The 15,645-nt window shown below is 64.6% G+C and overlaps 4 protein-coding genes across 6 annotated transcripts; 2 read left to right on the top strand and 2 right to left on the bottom strand.

Annotated features, from left to right (window-relative positions):
• Positions 1–573: 573 nt before the first annotated feature.
• SELENOM (selenoprotein M) lies at positions 574–2,288 on the bottom strand. The gene is made up of 5 exons (XM_031592183.2): positions 2,147–2,288; positions 2,038–2,073; positions 1,936–1,970; positions 1,431–1,509; positions 574–1,342 (listed from the first exon to the last, which is right to left on the bottom strand). The coding sequence occupies exons 1-5, from the start codon at positions 2,243–2,245 to the stop codon at positions 1,130–1,132; spliced, it is 462 nt and encodes a 153-aa protein (XP_031448043.1). The 5' UTR covers positions 2,246–2,288; the 3' UTR covers positions 574–1,129.
• A 176-nt stretch (positions 2,289–2,464) lies between these two features.
• INPP5J (inositol polyphosphate-5-phosphatase J) lies at positions 2,465–9,623 on the top strand. The gene is made up of 12 exons (XM_031592182.2): positions 2,465–3,153; positions 3,779–3,889; positions 5,310–5,418; positions 6,007–6,123; positions 6,198–6,373; positions 6,684–6,795; positions 7,024–7,133; positions 7,406–7,589; positions 7,757–7,894; positions 8,123–8,215; positions 8,358–8,462; positions 8,583–9,623. The coding sequence occupies exons 1-12, from the start codon at positions 2,480–2,482 to the stop codon at positions 9,204–9,206; spliced, it is 2,553 nt and encodes an 850-aa protein (XP_031448042.1). The 5' UTR covers positions 2,465–2,479; the 3' UTR covers positions 9,207–9,623.
• Positions 9,624–9,689: 66 nt separating this feature from the next.
• PLA2G3 (phospholipase A2 group III) lies at positions 9,690–11,827 on the bottom strand. Of its 2 annotated transcripts, none has more exons than XM_090120896.1 (6): positions 11,398–11,827; positions 11,064–11,331; positions 10,828–10,997; positions 10,621–10,750; positions 10,384–10,512; positions 9,690–10,304 (listed from the first exon to the last, which is right to left on the bottom strand). In XM_090120896.1, the coding sequence occupies exons 1-6, from the start codon at positions 11,825–11,827 to the stop codon at positions 10,115–10,117; spliced, it is 1,317 nt and encodes a 438-aa protein (XP_089977022.1). In that variant the 3' UTR covers positions 9,690–10,114. The 2 variants fall into 2 exon arrangements, with proteins under 2 accessions (XP_089977022.1, XP_089977023.1); XM_090120897.1 differs by having other exon boundaries at positions 9,690–10,301.
• Positions 11,828–12,189: 362 nt separating this feature from the next.
• P2RX2 (purinergic receptor P2X 2) lies at positions 12,190–15,604 on the top strand. 2 transcript variants are annotated; one of them, XM_090152700.1, is made up of 11 exons: positions 12,190–12,553; positions 12,661–13,278; positions 13,388–13,523; positions 13,610–13,681; positions 14,011–14,077; positions 14,154–14,247; positions 14,371–14,451; positions 14,628–14,766; positions 14,926–15,056; positions 15,129–15,285; positions 15,358–15,604. In XM_090152700.1, the coding sequence occupies exons 2-11, from the start codon at positions 12,950–12,952 to the stop codon at positions 15,448–15,450; spliced, it is 1,299 nt and encodes a 432-aa protein (XP_090008826.1). In that variant the 5' UTR covers positions 12,190–12,553; positions 12,661–12,949; the 3' UTR covers positions 15,451–15,604. The 2 variants fall into 2 exon arrangements, with proteins under 2 accessions (XP_090008826.1, XP_031447924.2); XM_031592064.2 differs by having other exon boundaries at positions 12,190–13,278.
• Positions 15,605–15,645: the final 41 nt, after the last annotated feature.

Raw genomic sequence — 15,645 nt, 5'->3', positions numbered from 1 at the left:
CCAACACCCTGCTTCCCACTGCACACACGTGCCCAGGGCGCTTCCACGGCGGGGACCTGCAGCACCCCCGTGCTGGGGAGCTGGAGGGGAGCGGGGAGGGCCCCAGGGAGCGCGGGGCCAGGGCCAGGACCAGACAGCCCCCGCGCTCCTCCCCAGCTCTGGGCACCTCGTGCTCAGTGCCACTCGCCCCTTCATCACAGTCTACACCTGCGTTGACACGTGTACCAACACCAGCCAGACAATAAAAGTTTATTCTATAGGGTGATTCTTCTGCCTCGGGTCCTTCTCCCTGACCCTTTCCAGCAACCACTTCCCCTCTCCCTGGGAGGATTTGCAGCCTCAGCTGCACCAAGACCCCTCAACTCTGGACCAGAGGGCCCAGAGCTGGGCTAGCACCCTCACCTTTTGCTCCCAATAGGAGCAACCGTGCCCAAAGCTTTGGCGCCTGATCTACATGGTCACAAGGACAGCACAGGAACTACATAGCAACCCTGCAACCCCCTCCTGCTTCTGTCCTGCAAGCATGAATGTGCACCCAACTGAAACTGCCCCAGAAAAATGACAAGGTGCAGCTGATGGTAGGCAAGGTCTTTACTGTGTTCTTGATAGAGGCAGCCTTGCTGGTGATGTAAAGCCATACCCTCCCGGGAGGCAGCTGTCCCACCTCCAGGACTCAGTACATCTGCCCTCAGCACATGGAGCTTTCTGCTGAGAGTTTCATCCTGTCCTGCGCAGGTAGGATACTGCTGTCCAGCACCAGGAGTTGACTGAACCTTGAGGCATGGGAAAGGAGCAAAAAGATCTCTGCTTCTCCTTATTAATCATGCCGGAATGTCTGGGCTGCGTGGCTCAGGGGGAAGGCAGGGACAGGCACGTAGGCTCACTCAGATGTCTGCAGTGCTCAGGAGCCTCTGCTCAAGGCTGGCACCATTCAGGGCACCCTTGAGACAGAGGCTACAGAGCACCAAGCAACAATGGCAGCAGCAGGGAACATCTCTCTGCTTCCTGCTCACACTCGCCACCCCGTGGCACGCTCCCCAGCCCTGTGCGAAGAGGCAGCTGTCCTAACACCCTCAACCCCACGCTCTAAGGACTGGCTGCAGGGCCTCCTACCACCTGGCACTGCTCATTACAGGTCCGGGTGGTCCTTCTTGTCCTGTTCTGACAGGGTCTTGCTGTCAGCTGCAGGAGCTCTGCGGGGTATTAGGGTGGGCAGTGGCTTGGCAGGGGCAAACTGGAACTCCTCGGGCACAGGGGCTTCGGGAGTCTCCTTGCGGTAGAAGCCCAGCTCCTGCACCAGCTGGTTGATCTCCTCCCGGGTCATGTCGCTCAGGGGGATTCTCTGCACACAGACAGGGATCCATAGTAGCTCCATCAGCCCAGGTGCCCTGGAGCTTGCAGCTGTGCTCGGTGCTGTGCAGCCCGCTCACCTCCAGCTCCTCATATCTGAAGCTAAGCAGCACGAGCTCAGGGTCGGCGCCGGGCAGGTGCTTCATCTCCAGGTTATGGCTGGGTGATTTGTTAAGGAGCCGCAGTGCCAGGCAGGGCAGTCCCGTCCCCCCATCCTCCTCCCATCCCATCTCAATCTACGCCCTGTTCTGACTCCCGTCCCGTTCTGCTACAAGCTCACATCCCGTCCCATCCCTTGTGCTCATCCTGGCTCATCCCATCCCCCATCACATCCCATCCCGTCACATCCGTCCTCATCCCGTTACACCCCGCCCCGCCTTGTCCCATCCAGCCCCCATCATGTCCCCGTCCCCCCCACCCCACCCCACCCTCGTTCCAACGATTCCCGTCCCCATCCCACCCCGACCCCGCTCCCATCCCACCCCGACCCCGCTCCCATCCCCACCCCCATCCCACTCCATTCCCACCCCACTTCCCTTTGCCCCATCCCTGACCCACTTCCCGATCCCCGCCGCACATCGATACTACAGCGGGATGTCCTGGTTGACGAAGGCTTTCACCTGCGGGCAGAGCGGCGCGGTTCGGGGCAGACCCGGCTCGGTTCCCCCGTCCCCGTCCGACACTCACCTCCGGCAGCCGGCTCAGCCGTCACCCGCCGCACGTCTGCGTGCAGACACAGCACAGCCGCTCACGCACAGCCGCTCACAGCCCGCGCTGCCCCCAGCCCCGCACCCACCTCCACTTTGCCCCTCGCCAAGCCCCGGGGCGGCCGCCGCTCGATCCTCGCCGCCGCCGCCAGCAGCAGCAGCAGCACGGCCAGCACCGCCCGCCGCATCCCGCCACGTCGCGACCAACCCCGCTCTGCGCATGCGCGGCGCTGCGCGGGCACGCACCCGCGCGCGCGCACGGCCGGCGGTGGCGCGCTCGCGGCCGCGCGCAGGTGCAGGTGCTCCCGGCCCCGCCCCTCCGCCGTGACGTAGGGAGGGGGGGGGGCGCCGCGCGCCTGGAGGGCGCCGCGCAGGTGGCGGTGGCGGGGGGCGCACGGTGAGAGCGGGGCCGCGCCGGGGGGATGGAGCGGGGCCGGCGGGGCAGCGCGGAGCAGGGCCCGGCCGTCCTGGGCTCGCGGCCCGTCTCCCCGCGCAGCCCCTCGCCCGCCGTCGCCCCCCCCGCGCTGCTCGTCCCTTTCGGCCCCGAGGGCCCGGCCCCGCCGCCCGCCGCGCGGAGGAGCTCCCGACCCGACGCCGCCTTCGAGCCGTTCTCTCCGCGCCCGTCGCCCGATGGAGCGCAGCCCGGCTGCGGGCGGACCGACGAGCGGGCGCCGGGCCGGGCCGCGCAGCCCCTGGCGCTGGACGTGGGCAGGGCCCAGCCCGAGCCGCTCCCGGTGCCCGCGCTGCTGCCCCTCGGACCGGGCGTCCCATCGGGCCGCGCCTCGGCGCTGGGCGCGGAGCTCGGCCCGGCGGAGCACGGCGTCCCCGGGAAGCCGCTGCCCAAAGCCGAGTCCAGCGATCACATCTCGGCCTGGGCGGCCCCCCGCGCTGTGGGGCTGCCCAAAGCCGTGTCCAGCGAGTTCCTTTCCGCCGGACGCATCGGGCTGGGCAAGGCGGTGGCTCTCGCCAAGCCGGAGCCCGACGAGCTGCCCCTGTTCGGGAGGTGCGGGGCGTCCCTCAGCCCTACGAGCTCCGGCGGATCCTCTGATGCTCTCCTGGGCTGCGCGGGGACGGCCGTGGAGGACGGGGCGTTCCGGTGAGCTCACGGTGGGGGTCGGGACCCCTTCTGCATCGATGGGGGGAGGGCGCGGGGTCTGAGCCTGCGGGGAGCAGTGGCTGAGTCCTCTGTGTGGGCTGGGGTTGCCCTTCTCATCCCCCTGCGATGGCCTTGGCGTGGGAGAGGTTTGGGGCTGAGGGACCCTCGGGACGCGGCGCGGTGCTTTGGGGGATGGATGTAGGTGGAATTAGAGGTGACAGCAGCTCGCTGAGCTCTCAAAATGGTGTGGCCCTTCCCTGGCACGCTGCTGAAATTGGCTCCTGTGAGTTGCCGGCGGAGCAGCCTGCGGGCTGCCGGCGCCCGCTGCGTAGCGGCGTTAATGTGCTGTGACGGGTGGTGGTGGCTGTGTGCTCTGAAGGACACTGCTGTCACGCGATGCACTGCCCAGCTGCAGGCAGGACGCGGCGGGGGGAGGCCCGAGTCCCTGTGTGTGGGATCAGAGGGATGAGCTCCGCGTGGGGAAGCGGTTATTTGGGGTTGTCCTCCTTTGGCTGAGCTGCTACGGCAAGTTCTGCCCCAGGCAGGCTCCTTGGGAGTCCGGGTTGGAGGACAGGGAGCCCTTCTGAGCCCGAGTGTTACCTTGTTCTCCTTTATTCCTCTGAAGCATCACAGTGGTCACCTGGAACGTGGGCACAGCCATGCCCCCCAGTGATGTGACGTCGCTGTTGCATCTCAACACGGGCGAGACGAATGATGCAGACATGATCGCCATTGGGTAAGAGAGTGAGGTGCAGGGCCCCTGCCCTGGGGAGGGCCCTGTTTGAGGGATTTTCCATGTAGTCCTGGAGGGCTCAGAGTGGGAGAGTGCCTCTCCAGCCCACCCTCAGGCATAAGGAGCAGGGAGGGACGCCTATCATGAATGAACGGTGTCATAAAAGGTGATGGAAAATCAGCTTCTTTTAAAAATGGGATCACTAAGAGGAGCTGAAACCCTCAGGTCGCAAATAGCTGTGAATCAACCCCTGCACAGCCCATAGCTGGCTTGCCAAGCAGAGTGTGGCCTCAGGAGGTGCCTGGGTCAAATCTGGAGAGGCTTTTAACTCGCCTGCTGGATTCTGCTGGAAGCATTTTCCTCATCTCACCTCTTGTCCGTAGTATGTGAGCCTCAAGGGCACAGATCTGCTGTTCTCTCACAGCTGGATTGGCTCCGTGCCTCTGGCAACACTTAACTGCTGGCAAGGCAGCCCCAAGTTGGTGTGATGAGGCTTTCTTGGCGTGGCCAGCCGGGCGAGCTGAGCCAGAATTTAAGGGAAAACCAGACCCTTAGGGATTGCCATGGAGCATGCAGATCTGTGCCAAGAGCACGGATGTGCTGCCTGTTGTACAGCTTCTGCTCTGGGAGCTCCCTGTGTGCACAGTGGAGGAGCTCTGCCTCTGGCAGGAGGCTGCTGGAGCCCCTCTCCTGGTTGGGGCCCCTAAGCCTTATAGGCAGATCCTACCTGCATGGATCAGGGCAGGGGTGTTGCTTGGTGTGAGGGACTGGCTGGGGCTGTGCTGTGGCCAGGGCACGGTGTCCTGTGCTGGTGAGCTGCCCCAGCCTCCACAGTGCCTCTGCCTGCCCATGTCCTTCCTCTGACCCGTATCTTTGTGCCTGGGGCACTCAGTATTTTCGGGCAAGGCATTTCCTGATTCTGCTGTTCTCTGGGGATGCTCTCCTTCCCTCTGTTCTCTAATTGCTGAGTGGGGAGGAGCACTGTTAACCTTCTGTCGCTGCTGCTGTGAGCTCGGTGGCTAGGATGCATCCGGACGCCCTGTGCTGAAGTACTGGTGGGACCTGGCTTCTCTGCAGACATCCATACAACTGACATGTCCTGTAAGCCCCTCTTGCACCTAGAGATAGACTTTAGACTGCTGCCCAGCCTTGTGCAGCTGAACTGCTCCTGCTTAGAGGGCCGAAGCATTGCAGCTTCATTGCCACTTGTGCCTCTTGCTACCCAGCATCGCTAGCACGAGGATGTAGCTGGTTTGTGCTCTAAATCCAGAGTCCTCCCTTGGAATGCCCTTGCAGCTCTGTCGTTGGGTGCCTCGCCCAAGGAGCTCTCCCTGGCTGGGATGCAGGTGCCTTCCTGTTGTGGCTGAGGGATCCATCTGGGATCAGACAGGCTCTGCAAAGCACTTTGTCCTTCTCCTCCCAGGCTGCAGGAAGTGAACTCCAAGATAAACAAACGCCTGAAGGACGCCCTGTTCACAGATCAGTGGAGCGAGCTCTTCATGGATGTCCTGAGCCCCTTCCACTTTGTGTTGGTAAGGCAGTCCCAAAGGGGCTGGACAGCTGGTGTCCCCTCTGTGCCTGCCAGCCAAGCAGGGGGGCATGGGGAGAGTGGCAGGGTAGAGAGGGATGGAGGGTGTGCAGGAGAAGACCTGGCTAGAGTGATGCCCTGCAGCCCTCTGAGCATTGTGTGGAAGCTGAGCTGAAGGTGAATAGGGCATTTTAGCAGTATGCTGCCTGGCTTCTGCCACTCTACTTGCTTCTCTGGTTGCTTTTGGCTTCCCCTGTGGTACTCTGGGGACACACCTTGTTGCCCACTGTGTTGCACCAGGGTGAGGAGAGGATCCAGCCTGTGTTTCTGACAGCAGCCTGCAGATCCCAGGGCAAGGCTCAGCTCCCCAGACAGCTAGTGACAGAGTACATAAGTCCTAGCATTGCTGGGCTCATCTCGGTCAGTTGTTGGAATCCAGGCAAGTATGCCTGGATCTCTGAGCTAAATGTGCTGCTTTAGCCATCTGTAAGACGGGCATGCAGAAAAGGTGCTGTTCTAGCCTGGAACTGTCCTTGCCCTTATGGGTTGTGCTGTGGCTGCCATCCTGCTACAAGCCCTGCTCCTGTTCCAGGTCAGCACAGTGCGGATGCAAGGTGTGATCCTGCTGGTGTTTGCCAAGTACTACCACCTCCCCTTCCTGCAGGACATCCAGACAGACTGCACTAGGACAGGGCTGGGCGGCTACTGGGTGAGTGTGGTCCTGGGGGGGGGGGGGTGGAGAGGCCTGCCTTCCTCGGGTCTCACAGCATCCAATTGTGGCAGGGCAACAAAGGAGGGGTGAGCGTCCGTCTCTCCATCTTTGGGCACATGGTGTGCTTCCTGAACTGCCACCTGCCAGCACACCTGGAGAAGGCGGAGCAGCGCAAGGAGGACTTTGCCACCATACTGCACATGCAGCAGTTTGAGGGAAGGGCAGCCAGTGGCATCCTGGACCATGAGTGAGTACCTCACTGTTTTGCCTACTGCTCTGTGCCGATGCTGTGGGACCAGCCCTGTGCCTTGACAGGGGTTTGGATCTGGCATCTGAATCCGAGCACAGCTTGGAGGTGGGGTGTGGATGGCAGAGCTGCAGAGCTGTCCCTTGGTCCAGTGAGATGCAGTGCAATAAGTGTTAAAAGGAGCCCTTGTTTGCTCCTGGGGCACATCCAGACCTGCTGCAGTTCCTGGCACCCTCAAGGGTTGGGACTGGTTCCTACCCTGCTGGTGCTGATGCCTGGGCCCTGCTGCTCACTGCCCTCCTGCCCGCAGCCTCGTCTTCTGGTTTGGGGACCTCAATTTCCGCATTGAGAGCCTCGACATCCGCTTCGTCAAATATGCCATTGACAGCAACATCCTTAGCCAGCTCTGGGAGAAGGACCAGGTGAGTGGGCCAGGTTCACTGCCAGGTGTTCTTGGGCACTTACCAGCAGTGCCCATGCAGCTGCATGCCACTTGGCACAAAGGGCACAGGCTCTTCCAGCTCCTTGAGGAGTGGCAGGCAGCGTTCTCTCAGGGTATTTTCCATTGGAGCTGTGCACATCAGCAGTTCCTTTCTGGGAGTGTTGGGAAGAGCTGGGGCCATGGAGCCTTGCTGCTCTCCTTCCTACAGCTAAACATTGCCAAAAGCACCTGGCCGGTCCTGAGCGGCTTTCAGGAGGGACCCCTCAACTTCCCCCCCACATTCAAGTTTGATGTGGGCACCAACAAGTACGACAGCAGGTAGGGCAGCGGAGTGCATGCTGGGGGTGGGTGGCACGGCTGAGGTTTTTGGGGGGGGGTCTCGGAGGGAGGGCTGTGGGCTGAGGGCAGTGGGCTGGGACACAGCCATTGTGCTGGTGCCAGTGCAGGTCTGTCCCTGCAGCTGCACTGAGCTGTGCGCCGAGACGAGCCGCATCCCCTGCCTGCGTGCTCCGTAGTGCCAGGGGGAGGCAGGTTGGGGTGGAGCCCACTGCCCCCCTGCCAGGCAAGAGATGCCCCTCTGTGCCCTGCAGTGCCAAGAAGCGAAAACCCGCCTGGACTGACCGCATCCTTTGGAAGATCAAATCTCCCAGCTCTGGTGCGGGCGGGCGCCGGCCCAGCCGGGGTGTGCTGTCGGTGAGCCAGCTCTGCTACTGCAGCCACATGGAGTACATGGTCAGCGACCACAAGCCTGTAGCTGCCATCTTTGCTGTGCAGGTGAGCACCTGCCAGGGCTGCTGGCCACAGCTGTGCTGGGTGAATGTGTGCCCTGTGTGTGGCTTTCTTTCTTTGCTAGATAGGACTGCTATCTCGCCACTACGGCTGGGGATAGTGGGGGTTCTGTTCCCACCTGCTCTTACCCACCATCTGCATGTCTCTGTCAGTTTGCTTCCAAGGCAGATAAGCTCCCGGTGGAGATCTTTGTGGCTGATGAGTGGATCAGGCCTGAGCAAGCAGTTGTCAAGTACAAGATGGCTGCTGGCTTTCACCGGAGCTCCTGGGACTGGATTGGCCTCTACCGGGTAGGGGCTGGGGTCCTTGGCAGTGTGATTTGATCCCCTCTGTGGCTGCCCACTGCCACAGGTGCTGATGAATGGCCTGAGTGTGGGCTCTCCCATTCTGGGAAGGCCACATTGCACTGTGGATCCAGCACTTCTCTTTCTCCCACTCTGTGGGTTCCATATGACCCGAAGCTATTGCTGGGGCTGAGAGAGGAGCAACAGCACCAGCTCAACTCCCTTCTTCTACAGGTGGGTTTTCGGCATCCTAAAGACTATGTGTCCTATGTTTGGGCCAGGAGTGATGATGGAGAGCGCTGCGTAGAGAAGCAGCTGTGTGCACAGGTGAGCAACTCTGGGAGTCAGGGCCATGGGGTGAGGCAGCAGCAGCCTCTGGGCCTTTGGATGGCACCGAGCAGAGTGCAGGCCCACCTATGGGTGGCTGGGGGAACAGCCCTGTGCTCAGCCCTGTGCATATCTGCTGCAGGTGATGTTCTCAGAGGAAGCGCTGCCCAAAGGGAAGGGAGAGTACATCCTTGGCTACTACAGCAACACCTCCAGCAGCATCGTGGGTGTGACAGAGCCATTCCAGGTCAGCAATGGCTCGAGGTGAAGGGTGGGGGGAGGGAGGTTTCAGCAGGGCAGGGCGTCCTGCTGCAATGCCCCACAGCACCCTGTGTGGGTCAGGGCTCAATGCTGATGTGTGGTGCAGATCTCCCTGCCTAGATCCGAGGAGGGCAGCAGCCCTACGGACAGCTCGGGCAGCAGCTCAGAGGAGGAGGATGACAGCACTCTTGTCCTGCTGGCTCCCAAATCCCGCAGCCCCAGCCCGGGCAAGATGAAGCGGCACCGGAGCCGCAGCCCCAGCCTGGCCAAGTTCCAGGGTCTCATCCTGCGCCCATCGAGCCGTGACCGGGGCACCAGCCGCAGCCCCTCACCCCAGAGCCGCCGTGCCCTCACCGGGGACATCCCTGCCATCCACCTGCCCCAGATGGAGCTGGCACGCCGTGGATCCAAAGCCAAGGAATCGGGGCAGGTGGCCAACAGCCAGGAGGGCAGCCCAGGTTCCTTCTACCAGACTGTGCGGGAGCCATGTGTTGCCCGGCGTGCTGCTGTTGACAACCCTCTGGCCAGGGCTGACCCTAGGAACCTGGGCCTGCTGCCTGCACTCCGCCTGGAAACCATTGACCAAGCCATGGGCCGACGGAGGGAGAGTGCAGACCAGGGCTATCCCTGTCGCAGGATGAGCCCTACCAGCCCTCCTTGCAGCACTTCCCCAAAGGAAGGGGGCAGCCCCCGGGAGCTGGATGGTTACAGCTGCCCCATGGGGCGCTGAGGCTGTGCCCTCCTCCCTCCTCGCCGTAGTGCGCTTGCTGTGTGCTTTCCCGTGCCACGTCCCTGCTGTGAGCCATCCCTCTCCCTTATTTATTGCAGTGAATCACCCCTGCACCCCCGCTGCCTGCCTGCCCTGCTCCTCCCGGGGCTGCAAAGGGGGCACAGGGGAGGGGGTGGTGGTGAGGGATCCCTTCGTGTGTGTCAGAACTGCGGGCCACTCAGTCCTAGGGCAGGTGAGGGGGCTGGGGGGTGCTGGGGGCCAGGGATGGTGCTGCAAGTGAGGATGTTTGCCCCCTCCCCCCGGGGCACAGCACTGCTGCGGGCGCCCTGCAGATGGGAGCTTGCTTCTTTCCTGCCCTTACCACTGTGCCTCGGGCTTGGACATAGTGTGAGCAACAAAATAAAGCATCCCGCCTGCCCCAGCTGCACTGTGCTTATTGCAGGGTGGGGGCCGTGGGGAATGCAGGGACCCCAGCACCACGCACCGTGTCACTCTGCCCTTTATTTGCCTTGTGCCACACGCAGGCACTGACCCTCAGAGGCACGGCACTGTGCTCCCACCTCTAGAGCTCGGGGAGGAACCTGGCTCGCCCCAGCCCCTCCTGCTGCAGGGGCAAAACCGGGGGTGGGGATCCTGGCACCGTCCTGCCCGGGGCTCCCACGCCCGCAGCATCCTTCAGGGGCCGGGTGGCGATCGCTTTTTCCTGCCCCCTCTCCTTTCCCTTTGCTTTGATGGCAGCCACAGCTCCTGGGGGTGGCAGCTGAGCCTCCTCCACCCCTTTCCTGCCCCACGCAGTCACGCCAGCAGCCACTCTCGGTGCCATCCTTTCTCTCAAGGACCCGACATAGAGCAGCTCCGCCCCGCAGCGCAGCTCCTCCCCACGCACGGTACAGCCCATCCGCTGGGGCTCAGCGGGGCGCGAGGTGCTGCGGGGCTCCCATCCCCTGCTCCAGGGCCACCCGCCGGCACCGTTCGTACAGAGCATCACCGCCGCCCTCCTGCTCGTTCCACTCCCGACGTTCAGCACCGCGGCGCCGCAGCGTGATCCTCAGGTGCCGTGCGGGTGCCAGCACGGCCCGTGCCGCGGCGTCACAGCTGCTGGAGGAACAGAACAGAGAGCGTTGCGGCGAACCAAGCACCGCCAGCTCCGGCCCTTCCCCGTTCCCTCCGCACTCACCCACTCCGGAGCTCCGCTCCGCACTCGACCTGCGGTTCCAACACGAAGCAGCGCGCGGCGATGCTCTCCGCCAGGAGCGGCGGCTCCGCGCCCCCGGAGCCCTTCGTCCTGCGCAGGGACCGCACCAGTCTGCGGGGACAGCGAGGCAGCTCTCAGCACCCCGCCCGTCCCCCCTCTCCAGCCCCGCTCTGAGCGATGACGGACGGAGGGACGGAAGGGCCGCCCCACGGCACACACCTGCGGGTGCAGTTGCAGTGGAAGAGCGTCCGCGCACCGCCGTTCCGCAGCCCGTACTTCGTCTCGCGGGGCGCGATGCGGTGCTCGCAGCGATCCAGGTGCCGATAGGCTCTGCACAGCCTCCCCAGCCCTGAGGGCAGAGAGCGGCGATCGGACCGAAAGCGCTCGGCCCGGGGACGCCCTCTCGGGTCCCCATCCGGCACTCACCCCTCCGTCCTCCCGCGGCGCTCCCCGGCCCGGTCTCACACCGCTCCGCCTCTCCGACGGCTCCGGGCTGCGTCCCGCACGCGGAGCTCCCGACGGCCGCAGCGGGCGCGGTGCCGTAGGGGCTCTGCCGCACCATCGTGGCCACCGGCACCACCGCGTACCGCTCGCAGCTGCGGGCACCGCATCAGGACCCGCCCGACGGCCGCAGCCCGCGGCTCCCGCGGCCCCGCACTCACCCGCCCCACCAGTGCCAGCGCACGCACTGCTCGGCGCGCCTCAGCACGAAGCACGGCACCTCCAGGAGGTCGAAGAAGGTGACGCCGATGAGGTCGGAGATGGTGTCGTTGAGAGCCCGCAGGCAGCGGCGGAACGCGGCGTCGCAGTCGCAGTGGCTGACGGTGTGCGGGCGGTAATTGCGGATGCCGAAGTCGAACTGCAGCGCCTCGATCTGCGTCCCGCACCGATCGTGCTCCCGGCAGCAGCGGTCGGGGCCGCGGAACAGACCTGCGGGCGGCGACGTTCAGTGCCCGCCCCGCCCCGCGCGGCCCCGCACGGCGCCCCGGCCCGTACCCAGCTCGGAGGAGTTCCCGGCCGAATCCCCGGCCCCGCACCACAGCGTCCCCGGCACCGTCCAACCCCTCCTCCGCCTCCGGTTCCCGCGGTGCGGCGTCGGCTCTGCGCACGCCGCCCGCCGCCTCCAGAGCGCGGCCACGTCCCGGCGCAGCGCGGGCGCGGGAGCGGCGGACGGGCGGCGGGCGCAGGAGGCGAGGAAGGCGCGGATCGCGCGGGGGTCCCGCCGCGCCCAGCAGCCCCGCAGCTTTCCGCGCCCGCCCCACGCGCCCTCCACCAACGCGGGCGGCCCCGGCCCCGCGCTCAGGAAGGCCGCGTAGCGCGCGCCGCCCGCCGCCACCCGACGCGCGCACACCGCTCCGCCGGGCCAGGCGCGCGCGCACGCGGCGGCCAGCAGCGCCGCTCCCGCCAGCACCGCGCGCGCCCACATCCCGCGCGCGCCCCCCGTCTCCGCCGCCGCCTTTAAGCCCGCGCCGCCGCCGGCGCTCCGCGCTCCGATTGGTCCGCGCCGCGCTCGGCCCCGCCCCTCCCCGCCCGGAGCGCGGGAGCCCCCCCGCGTGGCGCGTCCCTGTGCGGGGCGGCTGCGTGCGCGCGGCGCTCGGCGCGGGGCCGGGACTGCGGGAGGCGGGGGGGCGCCGCGCGGAGCATCGCCGCCCTCCGTCGGGGCTCCGCGGTGGCACGCGGGGGGCAGAGTCCGCCGTGCCACGACGGCCCCGCGCTGCCCTCTGAGTCACAAAAGTCCTGCGGCCGCCACACGGCGCCCGCGGGGTCGCCGAGCGGTTGGGGGGACCCGGCTCCGCGACGGGCCCGGGGGGGGCTGCGCGTCCCCTGACCTCCTCACGTGCAGCCGGCGCCCCGTGCCCAGGCTGTGCTCGCACGGCCAACCGTGAGCGCGCCAGGGAGCACCGAGTTTGGCTTCGTCTGGGAGATAACGGCACCGCGGCCGCCACCGCTCTGCCCTTCACCCCGCGGCCCCACGCGTCGCTCCCGTCGGGCTCCCGGCTCCGCTGACGTGGCCAAGGCCGTGGCCAAGGCCGGCACGGGGCCGAACGCTTGTCTGCGCCCAGTGCATCCCAATGGGCTGCCCGGGCCGGGGAGGTGGCACTGTGCTGGGGGCCGTGTGGGGACAGCTGAGCGGCCGCGTCCTGTGCTGGCGGTACGGCCCGTGGCCCCGCCCTTGTTTTGCTGCCAGAGGGGAATCAGAGCCCCGAGGCACGAGCAGAGCACGGGTAAAGGCACCCGAACCCACTCGTGTTCCTGCAGGAGGGTGTGCGGTGGGAATTCCCATCGCTTTCTGCATCTCCGGTCAAACTTCGGTGTTCCCGGGAGGTGCTCATTTGTTGCACCTCTGTTGCACCTTCGGATTTTGGGAAACGCAGCACGGGTGTTCTGAGCTCATCCCCTCCTCCTGCTGGGAAGGACCAACGCTGCGCTGTGCCCTCACCGTTCCGGGAGGTGAGCAGCTCACCAGGAAACAAAATCCCGGGTTTGCTTAACGCTGGGTGTGTTGCGTCCGACTGTTGCACAACCATCACCGCTGACTGTTACACCGATGTGCTTTTGGGCTCTCCCACCGTGCCGTGAATCATTAACCCTCGGGTACAACCACGGGCTGCAACACGCTCTGCTGCCTTTCCCGGCTCAGCTCCGCGCCGACGGATCTGCGCCATGTGCAGCCGAGCCTCCATCCGCAGCCATCCCGCAGCCCGCAGGGAGCGCTGCGGGGTCGGGCCGTGCCGGGCGGAGCGCAGCGGTGATGGGGCCGGGCTGCCGGAGGGCGGTGAGCAGCTATTCCAGTCCGCAGGTGGTGGTGGTGAGGGACGGGCTCCTCGGCACCGCGTATCGGGCGTTGCAGCTCCTGGTGCTGCTCTACTTCATCGGGTGAGTGGGATGGGATGGGGTAGGAACTGATCTTATCTGACTCTGCGCTTCGCTGTGCTGGCAGCTCTGATACCTGTCTCTGTCTTTGTCCCTGTCCCGATCCCCGCAGGTATGTGTTCATCGTACAGAAGGGCTACCAGGAGCGAGAAACGGGTCCGGAGAGCTCCGTCATCACCAAAGTCAAGGGCGTGACGCAGTCACCCAGCAAGGTCTGGGATGTTGGGGAGTACGTGGCCCCCCCCGAGGTGAGCTCTCACTCTGCTGCCCCGGTGATGCTCGGCTCCTCCTGGCTGTGCTGTGAGCGCTGTCCTCTCCCTGGGCTGCTCTGTAGGGTGGGAGCAGCTTCAGCATCCTCACACGGGTGGAGGTGAGCGCTGCCCAGGCCATGGGGACGTGCCATGAGGTGAGCACGGGGGGCACAGGGCAGGGTGCTATGCGGGGACCAAGCGGTGCTTGGCAACTGAGGGGGGTGGGGGGGGCACCAGTGAGCACAGCTGCTCCCCATAGGAGGAGGTGAACGGCTGTGCGCCCACCCAACCATCCCTATTGCCATTCCCATCCCCATTCATCTCCTTCTCTTTTCCCACCCCATCCACAACACCATCCCAATCCCAAAACCCATCCCCATCCCATCCCCATCCATCTCCTCCTCTATTCCCATCTCATCCCCATCCATCTCCTTCTTGATTCCCATCCCAACCCCATTGCCATCCCAATCCCCACCCCCTGCAGGGTCCCAGCGCTCCATGCCACTCAGAGCAGGACTGTGTCCCTGGGGCCATGGATGCATCCCACCATGGTGAGTCCAGGAGGCACAGCCCATTGCCCCTCCTCAGGCAGGACCCAATGCTGAGTGCCTGTCCCCTACCCTGCAGGTGTGAGGACGGGGCGCTGCGTGCCTGGGAGCAATGGGAGGAGCTGTGAGGTTCTGGCCTGGTGCCCTCTCCATGGAGGCAGCAGCGGGTACAGGTAGCGTGCTGGCAGGGGTTGTGCACAGCCCCCACCTGGGGATGCCTGATAAGGAGCAGCAGTGTCCCTATTGTGAGGCTGGATGGGAGCTGCTGTGTTCTGTGCTCACTTCTCTGTTCCCAGCGAGTCCCTGGCGGAGATGGCAGCACAGTTCACCATCCTCATCAAGAACCACATCCGATTCCCCCGCTTCGGCTTCTCCAAGTGAGCACTGCAGGTTCCAGGGCTGATGGTTGGGATCCAGGCAGCAGCCCTTGTGGCAACAGCAGCAGCAGAGATGCTGCATGGCACAGCAAATCCCTGCTGGGACCTCTGCAGACGCTCCGGCAGCAGTCCTACCCCCTCCCCTGATTCACAGCTCCCTGCCTTGCTCTCCCCAGGGCCAACATTCAGGCTGCTGAGAGCCACTACCTGAAGAGCTGCACCTTCAATGCCACCTCCGCGCTGTACTGCCCCATCTTCAGGCTGGGCTTCCTGGCTGAGCAGGCAGGCGAGGACTTTGCAGTGCTGGCTGAGAAGGTGCAGTGCAAAGGGCAGCCTCACCCCAGCATCCCCCAGTATTGTGGGTCCCTCCCTTGTGGCTCTTCTGGGAAGCTCCTTGCCCTAGGGATGCCACGTCCTGGGGCTGCTGTGCCTGCAGTCTGCTAATGCTGCACACGCTCTGCTGCCCTGCTGCAGGGTGGGGTGATTGGTGTCATCATCAGCTGGGACTGCAACCTGGATCTGCCTGACACCGAGTGCAACCCGCGCTACTCCTTCCGTCGCCTCGACCCCAAAGGGACTTTGGCATCACCAGGCTACAACTACAGGTGACAGCCCCATCCCCTCAGCGTCCTCGTGTCTTCCTCCAGCCCTCACACCTGAGTCTGCATGCCCTCCAGGTTTGCCAAGTATTACAGCTGGAACGGGACCTGCACACGGGTGCTGACCAAGGCCTATGGGATCCGTGTGGATGTGATTGTGCAAGGCCAGGCAGGGAAGTTCAGCCTGATCCCCACGGTCATCACGTTGGCCACTGCGCTCACCTCGGTGGGACTGGTGAGTGTCCTGGGGTGTGGGGGCTCAGCCCATTGCCCTGCACTGACCTCACTGTGCTCTTCTACCTTGCAGGGCTCCTTCCTCTGCGACTGGGTGCTGCTGTGCTGCATGGACAAGGAGCGGCGGTACAGCAGCAGGAAATTTGAGCAGGTACCAGTGGGCTGAGGATGCTCCTCTGCAGCCCCAGACCATCCCCCCTCCATCCCCAAATTGACATTTCCCACACAGAGCTGTGCCCATGGCTGGGCAGAATGCACCTTACAGCCACCCACTACTGCTGCCAATAAACTATCACTGCTCAGCATGCCTGTGTCAATGGAAGGATGCAAGAACCACTGCTTGCTGTGCCTGGGGGAGAAG

Source organism: Phasianus colchicus, chromosome 18 (assembly GCF_987193195.1).
Source record: "Phasianus colchicus chromosome 18, bPhaCol1.hap1.1, whole genome shotgun sequence".
NCBI lineage: Eukaryota > Metazoa > Chordata > Aves > Galliformes > Phasianidae > Phasianus > Phasianus colchicus.
This window is presented reverse-complemented; position numbering and strand designations above follow the sequence as displayed.